The 15,182-nt window shown below is 45.5% G+C and overlaps 2 protein-coding genes across 3 annotated transcripts in view; both read left to right on the top strand.

Moving 5' to 3' along the window:
• The window catches only part of MSN (moesin), a 40,846-nt gene extending 37,616 nt beyond the window's left edge, over positions 1 to 3,230 (top strand). For both annotated transcript variants that reach the window (XM_050974391.1, XM_009090397.4), the window contains one exon: positions 21 to 3,230. In XM_050974391.1, the coding sequence (XP_050830348.1) occupies positions 21 to 185 (165 nt within the window). In that variant the 3' untranslated portion in view covers positions 186 to 3,230. The remainder of the gene's footprint in view (positions 1 to 20) is intronic.
• A 6,069-nt stretch (positions 3,231 to 9,299) lies between these two features.
• LOC103816417 (adrenodoxin-like) lies at positions 9,300 to 14,277 on the top strand. Its single transcript, XM_009090398.4, has 4 exons — positions 9,300 to 9,720; positions 11,909 to 12,033; positions 12,460 to 12,589; positions 12,846 to 14,277. The coding sequence occupies exons 1-4, from the start codon at positions 9,551 to 9,553 to the stop codon at positions 12,964 to 12,966; spliced, it is 546 nt and encodes a 181-aa protein (XP_009088646.2). The 5' UTR covers positions 9,300 to 9,550; the 3' UTR covers positions 12,967 to 14,277.
• Positions 14,278 to 15,182: the final 905 nt, after the last annotated feature.

Raw genomic sequence — 15,182 nt, 5'->3', positions numbered from 1 at the left:
TCTTTTCTCCTCCTCCAAAGGCTCTTTCCTCAGAGCTGGCAAACGCTCGGGATGAAACCAAGAAGACAGCCAATGACATGATCCACGCGGAGAACATGCGCCTGGGCCGAGACAAGTACAAGACCCTGCGCCAGATCCGGCAGGGCAACACCAAGCAGCGCATCGACGAGTTCGAGTCCATGTAAACTCTCCCCTGCACCTGCTGCCCTGCACTCTCTTCTCCCCTCTTTCCCATCCTCTCCCATCATCACTCATAATTGTGCTATGCTGGAACCACTACAGAAGAGTGACCATGGTCTTATTTATCAAGTTTTGGGCAAATGCTGGAGTTAAGTGACAGAAGAAGGAATAGTAATAATGTTTGCCTAGGGTGGCTTGGGGAAGCAAACATGTATTGGGGCAAATCTGAAGTTGTTTGGCTTGGGGTAAAGTCTTAGTGTCTTGGGTTTGCCCACTGAGGTGGCTGTGTTGCTGTCTTCTCCCGTTGTGTGGGAAGACTAGCAGATACTTGTACTGCTTTAAATAGTCAATAGCTGACAGTCTGACACTCTGCCTTCCTACTAACCTGTGCAAGCTTCAGAATTAAGCTTAGTAGCCAGGGTCTGAATTTCTGACTTAACCCAGAGTCTGAATCATGTAGTTAAAAAGGGGAGCTTAGGAAGAAGGATCGAAGGTAAATTATGGACTTTCTCTCTAAAAGACCAAAGCTTTTGTCCTACAAAAATATGCAGACCAAACAGATTCTGTGGTGTTCCTGCTGGTGTTACATTTTGTTGTTTAATGATGGAGCTTTGAATTTTCTAATCATGAGGAGGCCTTTGGAATATTTCCACTGATACAGTGTGGTTTGAAGCCTCAAATTCCCTGCTTTCCAGAGGTTTTGTCTCTGGTCAATGGCTTTGTTCACTATCATTTGTCTGACTTCAATGTAACCAGTGAGGCAGAGATAGCTAAAGTACACTGCCTTCCTTTTTGGTTTTGCCAATGAAAACCTAAAGTGGGAGGTAGAAATGTAAAAGACTAAAAATTATTGTAGCTGTATTTTCCCTTGCTGAACAGATACTTTTTCTAGTTATGTGAACAAGATTTCAGGTTTTTCCATAAGAGGCCTTTTTAGCACATAGTTGTTGGTGCCTTATGACTGTGTATAGATCTACTGTAGCTCATACCTTTAGTTTAAACTAGATGCAATTATAAAAAGTGATCAGCAGCTGGGGACCAAAAACTGCTCTCACATCTGGGTCATGTACAAGACTGCATCTGTCTTCCTGGCTTCAAGCAGCAATTGAGGGGAGAGGATCCTGAGACACTTGTCCAATTGCTTTCTTAATCCTTACTAGCACTCTGCCACATCCCTGGCTCAAGTGCTTTTCCTTCCCCAGAAGGATGCTTGGCCTTTTGCAGCTTTGAGAACAGAAGGCTTTCTCTTAGAAATGGGATACAAATGGTTCTGAGACTGGTCCTGAGAGCTGCTTGTGCCAGGTATTGTAGTAACCATCATCTCCTGTCATCCAAGCTGCCCCTGCTGTAGCTACCCAGAGTCCTCCCTGCCATTTCTGTGGAGGAAATCGCCATGTATGCTCAGGGTTGAATTGGATGTTGCCTTGATCCCTCATAAAAGGAACTGTTAACTTTCAGGAGATACATCTTAAAAATGGGTTCCACCTAAAGTGAAGTCCTCCTTTGTACTGCCCCATGGATTAGTTTGTCCTTATAGGAAGTCATTAGGTTAGCCTGGGATTATTTTCTTGCCTAGCATAATTCCAAATTTTGTGACCTGCTCAGTTTTGTTGATTCTCCTTTTGTATGATGTTACTGGTCATGTTGATAGAAAGAAAACATCTGAAAACTGGAGCATTTTCAGCTCCCTGGTGGATGAAAAAGGGCAAAGGGAGACTGTGCCAAAAAAGAAATGTTCATGATAGTGTTAACAAACTGCAGTATTTCCCCAAGAATTCCTTGGGTGGCTGGAAACAACCTCACCAGTTCTGTGTTACTTTTTTTTTGAAAGCAATGCAAGTCTGTGTGGAGATTCATACAAACCAGCCAACCTCTGTTAGAAGCAACATGCCAACCTATGCTCTTAAACCTCCAGGTGTGTCATGTGGGAGCCCCCTTCTCTCCCCTGGACACAGAGTGTTTTTGGGGGGCACATGACATGGCAAGCTTTTTGTTGGCTGGGAAAAATATGCCTCAGTACCATGAAAGTCACAAATGAAAGATTGGAGTTAAATTTGTCAGAATGTATTTGTGTATTTCTGTACTGAAGGTGATTGGCATTGGCTCTGCACGAGTCTCGTTACTGGGGAACAGACAACCTTTAAACTTCTGTTTTGGTGCTTTAAAGCTGGTTCTCAGCACTTCTGCTCTGTCCATGGCAACTATTGATGCATTTGAGGGGAGAAAAATCCTATCTAATATTTTAATAATTTTCTAACAAGCTGATGTATGGTGCCTGGAATATGTGTTCAAATAATAAACCAGTAATTTTCTGCTTTGATGGGTCACACAACACTGCTGAGCTCTCATGTATTCTGATGTTGGCATGACTTCTGTTTATATGGTTTTTTAAACGTTCTAATTCCACATGGTCCAATAAAGGAATAGAACGGCTTGTGCCAGTGAGTCCACCTAACTCTTTGTAGTTGTTTCAGCCCTGCCTTCTTTTTAACCAGTATTATATTCCAGTGGTATCTAATGATATTTGATTTCAATATTTCTAGCTATGCACAATTAGAAAATATTAGTCAAGGGATGGAGGGTATGTTTATGGTCCTCCCCTTGGAAATGTATACTGTATTATAAAGATGATATTTTGCAAGAAAACTAATGTAAGAAGCTTTCAGTATTATGGTGAGATTTGTAGACACATTTTTTATTTGTTAGAATACAGTGAATTGTTCTTCCTCTTCATGTTCCAGTTTAATTGGATAACTACTCCTCTTGGGGGTGGGGGGAGGGAAGTACTTTTTCACACGTTGCCTGGCTTATTTTTTCTTGTGGTTTTTTTTTTTTTTTTTTTTTCTGTAAATTATGTTGAAGGTTTTTGACCAGTTGTTTTACTGGATTATAATAAAACATCAATTCCCTAAAGTTGTGGAGTAATTCATGGGTCTATGTGCTTAACTGCAGAGAGAACCTTGATTAAGACACGTTTTTCCTATTCAGAGGAGTTGTTAAAATCCATACCTTGTTCTTCCTGAAGTGCCAATAAAGTTCAGAGAAATTCAGCAGATTGTGTCTGGCTGGTTACTTAAGGTTTGCTTTATGTCCAGTTCTGTGTCCGATAGCTGGGCAGATCTGCCTTGTGGTGCCCAGAGGTCAGCCTGGGAGCTCCCTCACAAACAGGGAGATCTCTCTTGCACTCTGAAAGGGAACAGCTTCAGTAACAGCCCTTTCCCCCTCTTCAGCCCCCCCAGCTCCCCAGCTGGAGCCAGTACTGGAATTGACACTTCTTTGTGGAGGCTCTGAGTACAAATGTTCAACTTGCAAATGGACTGGCCAGAGGGAGGGGATGGAACTCCTGTGGGTGAGCTCCTGCTGTGCCCAGCCCTGGCCTGTGTGCATCCAGGAGAGGCTGGCTGGGCCTTGGGGCTGCTGCTTGCATGGACACCCTGCCAAGTCTGTGCTGCCATCAGCCTGTTCTGGGGACTTGGGCACAATTTGCTTCTCAGCTGCCTTGCTGTGGCTGTCTCTGCCTGTTTCCCAGTGTCTTGGGTTGGGTTCCAGCAATGGAAGAGTGGCTGCTGCCACCTTTCTGCTAATGAACTGTGTGATCTTTATTTGCAGCTGCTTTCTTGGTGCTTGTGAAGAGGGGCCTCAAGAACCTCTGCCTAATTGTTGCTGCACTGCAGAATAAGGTGGAGATTTCATTGGAAGATTTTAGTGCTCAGAGATCTGGTGCTGGGGAAGAGACCTGGACTTCTCTATAAACTAAACATGAAGTGTGGAGCAATAGAGGCTTCTGCAATTCCCACCGGGCATGGCTTGGATTCAGTTTCTACAGGTAAGTCTTTTTTTTGGTTTCTTCCTGCCAGGATTCTAAAAACCTGAGCACTGGAGGAAATGCATGCCTCCTTTAATGCTAGAGCAGCCTTCAATTGAAGGTTGCACTGGTCTGGAAAGGTTGATCTTGTTCTTGCTGTTTCTAATGCCCTTGCTTCTCAATGGACATTACCTTAGAGGCTAGAGGCTTAGTAATTCTCCACATAGGTTTATCTATATTCAGTTTGTCTTTGAAGAAAAGGAAGTGTAAAGCATTAAAGGCTGAAGACTACTTCTATACTTCTATACATGTTAAAAAAAAATCTACACCAGCCTATTCTTCTAGTTTGTTATAAGGCATTCTGTAGTTTGGGATCAGAAATTTGCATTTAACCTCTACTTTTTGGAGACAGCTTCTGTTGGATTTGCTGGTCTGTCTGGGATGTTTCAGATCCAGTTTAGGCTATATCTACATATGTTTGGAGCCCAGAGGCTTTTGTCTGTGGGACAGGGGCAGACTAGAGCATAAAAGGCTTTCAGAAGGCTGGGGGAGTAGAAACACTGTCTTTTGGCAGGTTCCGCAATGTTGCTTTATTAAGCAGTGCAATTTATTAAGAACTCTAAAGAAAAGTCAAAGTAACTCTGTAGAGTAAAATATTCATTGAGCTCAATCTATTTGGTAGGCTAATGCATTTGGCCTGAGATGCACTGACTCCAAGTAGGACAAAGTGCAGAAAATAAGAGTGATTGCTTTCTCCTTCTCTTCTTTACTCTTTCTAAAGCAGGGAATTGCAAGGGCATGGTCTCCAAATTCTGATTTGTTTGGATGCAGACAAGCCCTGTAAAGATTTCTCTAGGTAGATGAACAGCTTATTAATTTCTTGCTCAGAATAATATCTTTGGAGGGAAGCACAAGCATTTTTCCAGCATCCTAAGCTTGGTAATGTACAGGGTAAGGTATGGTAATTGTAGGCACTCATGTGGCAGCTGCTTGAGCACCTACAAAGACAGACTGCAGTGAGAAAGCAGAGAGCACCCAAGGCATGGCTTGTTTGCCCTGTACCATCAGTGTGACTGCTCTGTTCCCTGCCAGCTTTGCAGCTGTGCATAACTCAATCTTTGCTGTAAAATTTGAATGTCTTATACCAGGGCATAGAATCTCAGAGCATGTGACAACTGGCAGAGAACAGAATTCCTCTGTCACTGATGTCAACCCATAATTGTTACATACCCATATGCAAATTGGGCCACATGTGATGTTAATGTCTACCTCGCATTAAAATTACTTCTGTAAGAAAAATGCCCAATCTCTGAAAATGTTCAAGGCCAGGATGGATGAGGCCCTGAGCAATCTGGTCTGGTGGGTGGCATCCTTGCCCATGGTCAGGGGATTGGAACCAGATGATCTTTATCTCTTCCAATCCGAAGCATTCTGAAAAAAAAGGTGTGGGCCTCCATGTATGAAATGTTAGGCTGAGGCTGGCTTTTGTCTTGCAGGTTTGCATTTCCAAGTGTAGTTTGTAGGCAAGGGAGTAGGTCTCTGTGTCTGAACAATGCCTAAATGAGTATCTAGCTCTAGGTGATGAGTCTCTAAACATTATTAGCAATTCCAAGATGGAGATTTTCAGGACAGATGTCAGGATGAGAGGTATAGTGAAAAGTGGAAGAAGGAATGAGGAGATATTAGAGAAAAAGTAGAGCTGAAACTGCAAAAACTAATACTGGATGCTTGTGGAAGGGACTGTACCTTCAGTTTATGGTCAGAATGCACTTGCTCACAGCAGGTGTTAATACATATATTTCATACATATATTTCTGGTGAGCAGAGGTAATTTAAAAATTACAAGCCCCCATGATTACTGTAGCCTGTGGTTTTGCATGATCCTTAAATGAAATACAGGTCAGGATTGGTCTGGAGTCAACAAGTTTGAAGGGGTTGTGAAATAAACTGCTCTTGAGCTGGGAGGTTATGGTGAAGGCTGTCTACAGCTCACATGCAGCAGTATTGCACTCCCATCCATCTTTGAAGCATCCTTGACTGGATGCTTGAAGGAGAAGCATGTGCAAGCGAAGGTCTTGTTTGGGGCACTGTAACTTAGTGGCCTTCACCCAGCCAGGCAGCAGCTGCACTGTCAGATGTGGCTGCTGTCCAGAAGCCCTGCTGTGAATTCACTGTGCTTTCTTGTTGCAGTGCCAGCCCCTCTCTGATTGCACGTCTGCCCTCCTGCTTCCAGTGGTGACAATATGGCTCTTGCTCCTTTTGTTTGTGTCATTCTCAGAAGGTTGCTGAACATACAGGGAAGGTTAGAATGGGGCAAATAGCCTTGTTTGAGATGCAGAAACTGGGGCGTATTTACATTCTCCCCAAGCCCCAGCCTCTGAGGCAGTATCTGTGACTTGAGCTCCCTTGGTTGTGCACTTTGTCCCAGATCTGTGCTCAGTGCATCTCTTGCGAGGCAGCAGAAGCACTCTGTCTGGGCTTGTGGGCTTGCTAAAAGTCAAACCAGTACAAGTTGTTCTGTTTGCTTTTATTAGCAACTTGCTCTGGAACAGGAAAGGTGGTTAATGGGTTTTTAAAGTGACAATGGGAAAGGTGAATTTTAGTTTTGTTCAGTGCTTTAGCTCTGTGTCAGCAAGCAGCCCATATCTGCTTCCCTACAGGAGTATTTGTGAAGCAGTGGGCTTGGTTAGGAGGGGAGGAGTAAAGCTGTTCTTGCTTTTCCAATTAATGAAGGCTGCCTTCTGGAAATGTTCATTATTCCTGGGTCTGTGTGCCTGCTGCTCTGACTACAGTCCCTGAGACTTCTCCCATGGGACCAGCATGAGCTTGCCTCTCTCTCACCTGAACAGCACGGGCAGAGACTGAGCCAGGGCAGCTCTGCCTGCTGGCAAGGAACTCTAGCACTGGTTAGAGGAGCAGGGTTTGGTATCTCAAAAATCCAAGTATGCTTCTTGCTGTGGAGGGCTGCAAAGGTGTTGTGTAGCTTCTGGTTGGGTTAGGCCAGTGCTAATTTCAGTGCTCACTTCCTTGTGCAGTAGTTGGGGCTGAGGTGGAGCTGAGGCAGCTCACAGGTGTTTTGGATATTTGCATGAGACTGGGGGGAGGGAGGACCACATTGTTTGGTGTGTGCTACAGAAGATATTGACAATGTATTTCAAGGTAGAAAACCACTTCCTTACCAGCATGTGCCAACACATGACTGGATGTGTGGGCACAGCCACTGCACTGACAGAGTGTGGCCTGCTGGCAAGAAACCAGGGAGGTGGGGGCAACGTGCCTGTGTGCACTGGGAGGTTGGTTTCTGCCAAACCATGCTTGAAGCAGAGCTAAGGGTTCTCTTCAGCTGTGTCTGGCCTTGTTCTAAAATATGTGCTGACCTGTGAAGCAAAATTTAGAGTTTTGTTGGGTTTTTGTTTTTCCCAAAGCAATGATATTTTTTCTTCATTGGTATAGTTGGTTCTTTGGCTTGGGTTTTTTATTGGCTGGTTTGTTTTTTTGTGGGAGGGGTGGTTATTTGCAAAGCTTTCTATTTTTGTGCCCTTGGCTAAATGAACAACAATTTACTCTAGAAAGGAGATTGTGTTTCTGCCCTTTCTCAGTATTTCAAAGATCTTAAAACAGACTATTCAAAATCTGCAAGGGCCTGATTCTCTCCTGCCCCAGCAGAATTGTTTTGCTTTCAGTAGGGAGCAGTTGTCCCCTTTGCTGCAACTCAAGGTTTCCCTGATTCCCCACTCTGCATTGGCCTCTCTTCCATCAGGTGACATTGACCTGTCACTTGCTGTGCTCTGAGTTCCTGGCAGGGAGAGGAGTCAGTGCCAGACAAACACACAAATGTCCTTGCTGTGGAAACTGCTGTGCACATATCTAATGTATCTCAGCTCAAGGTTTGCTGGAGAGATAAGATGCTTTGTGGTTTGTACGTGCTGTGGCCCCTCTCCTTGTGTCTCTCATGGCCAGCCTTGCTTTCTTTCCATGGAAATGGCTGAGAGACAGAACTGGGCTGTCTGCTGCATCTCTGTAGTGCCTGAAAAGCAGAGGCAGAACTGGCCAGAATCTCTCAGCTGCAGAAGCTGCACAGAGAAGTTTTAAGTCTGGGGGTGAGATGGAGTTCAAGAATTTGGCTTTGAAGTCTGAAGCATTTGGGGTAGCTCGTAGGAGAGAGAAAACCACCTGGAAAAGTTGACCTGAGAATTATTATTACTTTTTTTTAATCCTTTATGCATTACCCATGAATTTGTCTCCAGTGGAGCTGTCTGAGAGGTATGTTTGAATGCTTGAACACTTGTCTTTGAACTGAAATACATGTCCCTCCTGGCTTATGGAAAATACTTGCATTCCTTAATGTCTTCGATGGCTTTTTCAGAAAACCTAAGCACTTCTTTCCAACCCTTCCAACCTGAAAGCTTTGGGTGGAAAACTTTCATTTTGGGGCAAAAGGCCAAAACTTTCTGGTCATCTTCAAAACTATGAATCCAATGCTGTGTGTGTGTCTGTGTCGAGGCAGACATTTTCTATCTTATGCTGTGGTTTTTCCCCTGTACAAATAACTTAGAGAGTCCAGTATAATTTTTTGTTTTTTTGCTTATACTGGCTACCAATATGTTATTGCATTAAAAAGACTTGATTAAAGCAGACATCCTACCAAATGGTAAGCTGTAAATTTGGTGGAAGAAACCATTCATTCTCTTGAGGTGAGAGCTGTTCCCTAACTCCACAGAAACCAGGAACTGAAACTGTCTTTGCTGTTGTATTTTTGGCCCTTAAATTCATATTGATTTACCCTGTAGAGGAGGGTAGACTAAACCAGTGACCCTGTTTCTGGGAATAAATTAAGACTTTTCTTCTGCAAGGCTTCAAAGCTTAGTAGTGTGGATTATCAGTTAGCATGAAATGAATTATAGTTATCTGCACCTTTATGGCACTTTTCAGCAGAGAGCAAATGAGCAGCTAAGTGTGGCTGCTTCTCACCACCACCATGTGAAGTAAGGGAATATTCACATTTTAGAGATGGGAGCCTGGTGTATTGGGTAAGGCAATGATGTGGCTGGATGCCATCTTGTCAGGAGCAGAGTTCAGTGCCTTGCTTTCACTCCATTGCTGTAGGAACTGTGTACCTCTCTCCTCAAGGCAGCAGTCATCAGCACTCCTGCCTCTCTGCTCTTCCAGCCCTCAACTTGCAACTCCTTGTATGATTAGACATCACAATTAATATTTCTCCTGAAATTTGATTTAGTTCTGGCTCCTAAAACAGAAGTCTGTAAAGAGAACAAAGTGAACATTTCATTTCTCAGAAGCTGGCATGTGGAGGTGCTGTTTCACATGTTCCTGTGCTTCCACCAATTCCCATGCCCTGCTGGGCTGGACTGCAGCAAGACCCAAGCACAATCCCTTTGTCCATCCTTCCTTCCTGCCTCTCCTCCCTCCCTCCACCCCCAGGGAGGCTGTCCTACTATGTTTTTTTTCCCTGCCCCTCATCCTCCCCAGCTGTATGTATAAGTCCCTAATCAGGCTGTCCTTGCATCAGAGGCCAGCCCAGGGGACAGGGAGCAGGCCAGCAGCAGGATGGCTCACGGCATCCTGGGGCTCCTGCGGCCCTTGCGGAACGGACTGAGCGCCGGCAGAGCTCGCCTGGTTCTTCTCTGTGCTGTGACTGAGCAGCACCATGGCCCAGCAAGGGGGTGGGCAGAGAGAGGCTTCAGCTCCACGCACCAGGATGCCCCTGGGGAATCCAGGTGGGTCAAATGCTGCCTTGCTGCATCCACAGAGATGGGCAGGCACCTCTGCCTTGCCCCATGACAGGGAGAGAGGCCAGTGAAGCCATGGCCTCTGGGAGTGGGGGACAAGACCACCACCTTGGGTGAGCAGATGCTCATGGGGAGGAAGGGGGTGCCAGGACCCAGCCTGAGAGGTGCTGCTTCCCATTCCTGGAGCCGTGGGGACCTGTCAGAGGGCTAGTCCTGCCTCCAGAGCCATGGGGGCCACAGATAGTGGCTGGGAACCATCTCGTGAAGGTGACAAAGAGTCCTTTGGCCCATTTCCACAGCAGGAACTACTGCAGGCTCCCTGCCAGCCTTTCTTCTCTCTGCTTTAGGGATAGTTCAGGAAGAGAAGGTAAAATAAATGTAATTTGTGGATCTCCTAGACTAGTATGATCTGGGTCAGACTGTAATCTGCTAGGCATTGAGAGAGAGAGCCAACCATCACAGAAAATACAATAAACTATTTTGCTATCTGACCTTAGAGAAAAGTCGTAGTGATGGGATTTATGAAGACTCATTCTCAATGGGATTTCTTTCTAATTGGTTTGTTGCTTATGAAATTATCTCTGGCAGTACTTGTAGGCATCTTGCTGGTTTGTATAGCCTTGCAAAGTATCTTTTAGGGAAAACACTGACATAGTGAAGAACCACTTTCTTGAAACCTTCTTCACCACTCTCCTGTGTCACAAAAGATTTGAGATTTTATTTTTAAAAAGGAAATAATCAATTGGCATATACTGAATTTGCAGTGTTGAGTTTATCACGTCCTGGTAAGATCTTTCCAAACCTCTGACTATTATCCAGCTGAAAAGTCAATTCGGTTGCAGCACTAAGTGGAATTCTATCACTTTACCATTTCTACTGTGTAACAAATTATTTCGCCCTTAAAGATAAACCAAACATTGCCTAGAAACATGCCTATTTGCCATACAAATGGAATAAATTACTCTAATCCATCAAAAATGAGGAGGATTGTTTTGCTTTGTTTTAACATTTAAGGGCTAGTCTTTAAATTGCATATTTAGAATATCTGTAGGTGTCTTTATGAAGGAAACTGGTGTATGTTGTCAACCTGATGAAAGAGAAACTTCTGCCACTGGAGAATGCCCTGGGCTTTGGGATGATGGGCACTTGGGTGGTGCCACACTGAGAGTTACTGGACAAAAGGCCCAACCACTTCTAGGGTGCTGCTTTCTTTCAGCACAGGAGCTGGGACCTTTGGGTAACTGGGACCTCCCATATCTAAGTGAGCATTTGGTATGTACACTAAGAAAAAAACAGTGTTTGCTCATGTGCTTCCTCTAGCAAATATAACAGTCTCAGGATATAATTGTCTTGGTGAGAAATCCTGAGCACTGCTGTTAGGGCAGGATCCTTCTCCCTATTGGTGTGAGAGTCTGGTCAGGAGGAGATGAACTGGATGCTGTTTCCCTCTCATTTGTAGATTCCCTTTCTGCAGTTATCATTAAGAGAAGCTGATTGCTATGTTCCTAACTCTTGGCCGGATTAAATCTTGCAGGCTGTCAAAATAATTAGCAATTTTTCTTGAGTATGGATCACATCAGCTCAGAGGAAGTTACTCAGCCCAGTAGCTCTGTAAAAGCTGGGGCTGGGCATGTCTCACCACAAGAAGGCTCTCTGTGATGGAGTTGAGGAAAGGCGTGGGGACTTCATGGAAGAAAAAGCAGCAGAAAAGGAACAATCATCAAGTAATCCCCTTGGGAAAGGGAAGGGGAAGCAAAACATGAATGACAACAGCCCTTCTTGCTGGATTAGTATCTGATCCTGAGCACTTTGCTTGTAATTGCGTCCCTCTATCCAGGATTAACAGCCCAGGCCTGGGACTTGCAAATGCTCTGCCTGCTTACATGTGCTCCCTCTGCCAGCCAGCCCAAGCAGGGGCAGCATGTGAAGAGCACCTGCACTTGTTTGTGCACAGATAGACATTTATCCTGTGGGTTGTTTGATAAAGTGGGAAATATTTTGGGGCAATTCAGATTTGGCTGCCACTGAGAACTGATAATTTGAATTTTTTCTTCGGTGTATGTTTGTGTGCACATTTCCCTCCAAGTGCCATGTCTCTAGCACTCAGCCAAAAGACCTCAATGGTGGATGTGCAGAAAAGGATGGACTCCTGATTTTTTGCAAATTTGTCTTACAGCTCTGAGGATCGGGTGACAGTGCATTTTATAAATCGGGATGGAGAGCGCCTAACCACCACAGCCAAAGAAGGGGAGAGTTTGCTGGAAGTGGCAGTCAATCACAACTTGGCCATTGATGGATTTGGTAGGTGCTGCAGCAGGATATGTGCATGTTCTGTTAGGGCCAGTGGGTACTTAGGAATAGTGCAACAGTACATATGTCACTGTGTTCTACCAAGACCATAAACAAGCTTCCCTTCCCCACCAGCTGCTTGCTGGGTGGCTCACCATGCTGAGATGGCAACGTAACCTCACACTGTCACACTGCCATTCCAGCAGCCTCTGTCAGTGCTTTTGGCTGCATGGAGCTGATGTAAAAATTTGAAAACTGATGGTGATTCTCCCAGAGAAGAGGCAGGCTGGAAACTGCATCCATCTGTTGTGTTTCCTAGCATCTCTTTTGACATGCTTCAGATCTGTTAAAGGGCCTTTTCTCACACTGTTCCTAAAGGTGGTCTCTCTCACCCCATTATTTTTCCTGATTTGCTGTCCTTCCCTTGCTTCTCCACAGGTGCCTGTGAAGGGACATTAGCCTGCTCTACCTGTCACCTCATCTTTGACAAGGACACCTTCCAAAAGCTCGATGCCATCTCAGATGAAGAGCTAGACATGCTGGACTTGGCATATGGACTCACTGACACGTAAGCCTCCCTGCTGATCACAGCAGATCCTCAAGCCTACAAGGCAGATTCTCACTACGTGGCACCTCTTTCCAAGGGGATGGGGCTTGTTCTGTATTATAGCTGTGCCTTGAGAGCTGCTTTCTCTTGAGGGCCAGCAGATCTTTAACAGGAGCTTTAGTGAAAACCCATCCTGTACCAGACATCCCAGTGTGGGTGGGGGATTTCTCCCTTTACCTGGGGAACAGAGGAGCCTCACTTCACATTTTCTTCTCAGATCGCGCCTCGGCTGCCAGGTGTGCGTTAAGAAGTCGATGGATGGTCTGACAGTGAGAGTCCCCATGGATGTGTCGGACATGAGGAGGCAGCTGGAGGTTGGAAAGCAAAGCAAACAGTAACTGGAAACGACTGCTGCACAGCTTATACCTTCATTTAGGTGTGGCAGGGTACTTAGCTCTTGGTTGACACTATTGCTTTTTGTGGCTGGCTCGCAGTAGGCCATAAAGGTCTGATTCAGTATAAAAGGCGTGTTTGGCAAATCTCTTATTTGAACAAGGCAGCATGCTTCATAGGCTCTTTGGTTCGTATTTTAAGTGCTTAAATGCTCTGCTGAAGGCAATGGATTAAAGTGTATGGCTTTATATTTCGCTGGGTGGGTGTCAGTAAATATCTCTGCTGTATGTGACTTGCTTTCTCCTTTGAAATTTAAGAATTCTGCTATTCTGAGTAACTGCTGAGAATTTTGCAAGGCTTGGCTCTTTAAAAGTGGACCAGACTTTTCCAGTTTGGTAAGCTTAAGAAGAGATTGCTGTTTGCAAGTCAGTGTACTGATGGGCTTGGTGATGTAGGTGACTTGAGTTTGGTCAGCAAGAGCATACTGAGGACATTTGTGTGCTGACAGTTCCTGAAAGCAGGAACCACTTCTATGAACTTGATGTTCTGGGTCCCTGAATTGTTCTGTGCTGTGGGCAGCCACTTTCTCCAAATGTTAAATTTTCTCATTGCTGTACTATCCCACCTGTCAAATAAAATTCTAACAGTAAGCCTTTTAGACCAACAAGATGCACTGTTCTGGTACCATGAGCCTGGCTGGAATAGGAGATGGATGGAAATTTAGTTGGCTGCATTAAGTGCAGCACTGCCAGCGCATCAAATGAGGTGATTGTCCTGCTGTACTCAGCACTGGTGGGGCCTCACCTGGAATACTGCAGGTAGTTTTGGGCACTGAAAATTATTCTGTTAGAGAGGGTCCAGAGTAGGACCATGAGAATGATGAAAGATCTGGAGGGGAAGCCTTATGAGGAGTGGCTGAGGTCACTTGGTTTGTTCGGCCTGGAGGAGACTGAGGTCAGACCTCATTGTGCTCTTCAACATCCTCACTACAGGAAGCAGAGGGGCAGGTGCCAATCTCTTCAGTCTCATGACCAGTGACAGCACTCTAGAAAGTGGCACGAAGCTGAGTCAGGGGAGGTTTAGGTTGGATCTCAGGAAAAGGTTCTTCACCTAGAGGGTGGCTGGGCATTGGGACAGACTCCCCAGGGCAGCAGCACCCAGCCTGATAAGAATCGTGCAGACAATACTCCTCAGCACATTATGGGATTCATGACACGTCCTGCACAGGGCCTGCAGTTGGACTCGATGATCCTGAAGGGTCCCTTGAACTCAGGATATTCTGCGATTCTACGGTTCTGTGATTTACGGAATGTCAGCGCGACCGTGGGGCCTAGGCCGCGGCGCTGCTGTGGCGGCGCTCTGCCGCCAGGGGGCGCGCGGGGCGGCTGCGAGGAGGAGGAGGGGGAGGAGGATGAGGAGGATGAGGGAGGAGTAGGCCGGCCGCAGTGGCCGCGGGGCTGCTGAGCTGTGCCCGTCCTTCCTCCTTCCTCTCGCCCTGACTGGTGCCTGGGCCTGTCTCGGGGAGCCACAATTGTCATTTGTGGCTAATGGTCTTTGTGCACCGGCACCAGCCCTATACATTTAGGGAGAGTGTGATCTTTCTGGGGCAGAAAGCCAAGCAAGTGTCTGTGTATTTGTTATTCCTTGTTATGAGGAAATTGGGGGCTGTGGAACATATTCAAGATTGGTCTCTAAGTTGCTTTATTGTCTGGCTCATGGAAAAGGAGGGCTGCAAATTTCCAAGCCCAGAACTCTGGTTTGTGTTACATTTTGCCGGATTTTGTTTTGTTTAAAATAAAAATGTTACAATACAGAGCTAGGTTAGAACAGCTACCCAGAGAACTGTGCCCACATTAGGCAGCCTAAGATGAGGCAAGGAAAATTGTGTGTTTTTCCCTGCCTCACCCAGTGTTTCTCTAAACTAATCTCTTTCTAAGTTTCTTGTGATCTTTTTAGGTGATGCAAATTATGAGCTCTTACTCTGCATCTGGTTGAGGTCCCCTTTGTTTGACCTGAGCCCAGCCACTGAGTTTACTTCTGTTAGTACGTTTAGAAAACAGAATCATCTCTCTTCCAAGAATAGGCAGACTTTTCTTATAATATTTACTGCTCTTTCACCTTCTTGAAAAGACAGGAGTAATGCCTAGACTGCTGTGCTGGCAGAAGGCTTCTTGCCAGCATGGCCAGCCTGGCAGACCTGGGCTGGGAGGTGAGTGTGTTT

Source organism: Serinus canaria, chromosome 4A, assembly GCF_022539315.1.
Source record: "Serinus canaria isolate serCan28SL12 chromosome 4A, serCan2020, whole genome shotgun sequence".
Taxonomy (NCBI): Eukaryota; Metazoa; Chordata; class Aves; order Passeriformes; family Fringillidae; genus Serinus; species Serinus canaria.
Note: the sequence above shows the minus strand (reverse complement) of the source record. Positions and strands in the feature narration are given on the sequence as shown.

Excerpts from the sequence above, each read along its gene's own strand:
- LOC103816417 (XM_009090398.4), top strand. The coding sequence starts at position 9,551 with ATGGCTCACGGCATCCTGGGGCTCCTGCGGCCCTTGCGGAACGGACTG. Across the intron at positions 12,034-12,459 it reads CTTGGCCATTGATGGATTTG|GTGCCTGTGAAGGGACATTA; the intron begins GTAGGTGCTGCA and ends GCTTCTCCACAG. Across the intron at positions 12,590-12,845 it reads GCATATGGACTCACTGACAC|ATCGCGCCTCGGCTGCCAGG; the intron begins GTAAGCCTCCCT and ends TTTTCTTCTCAG.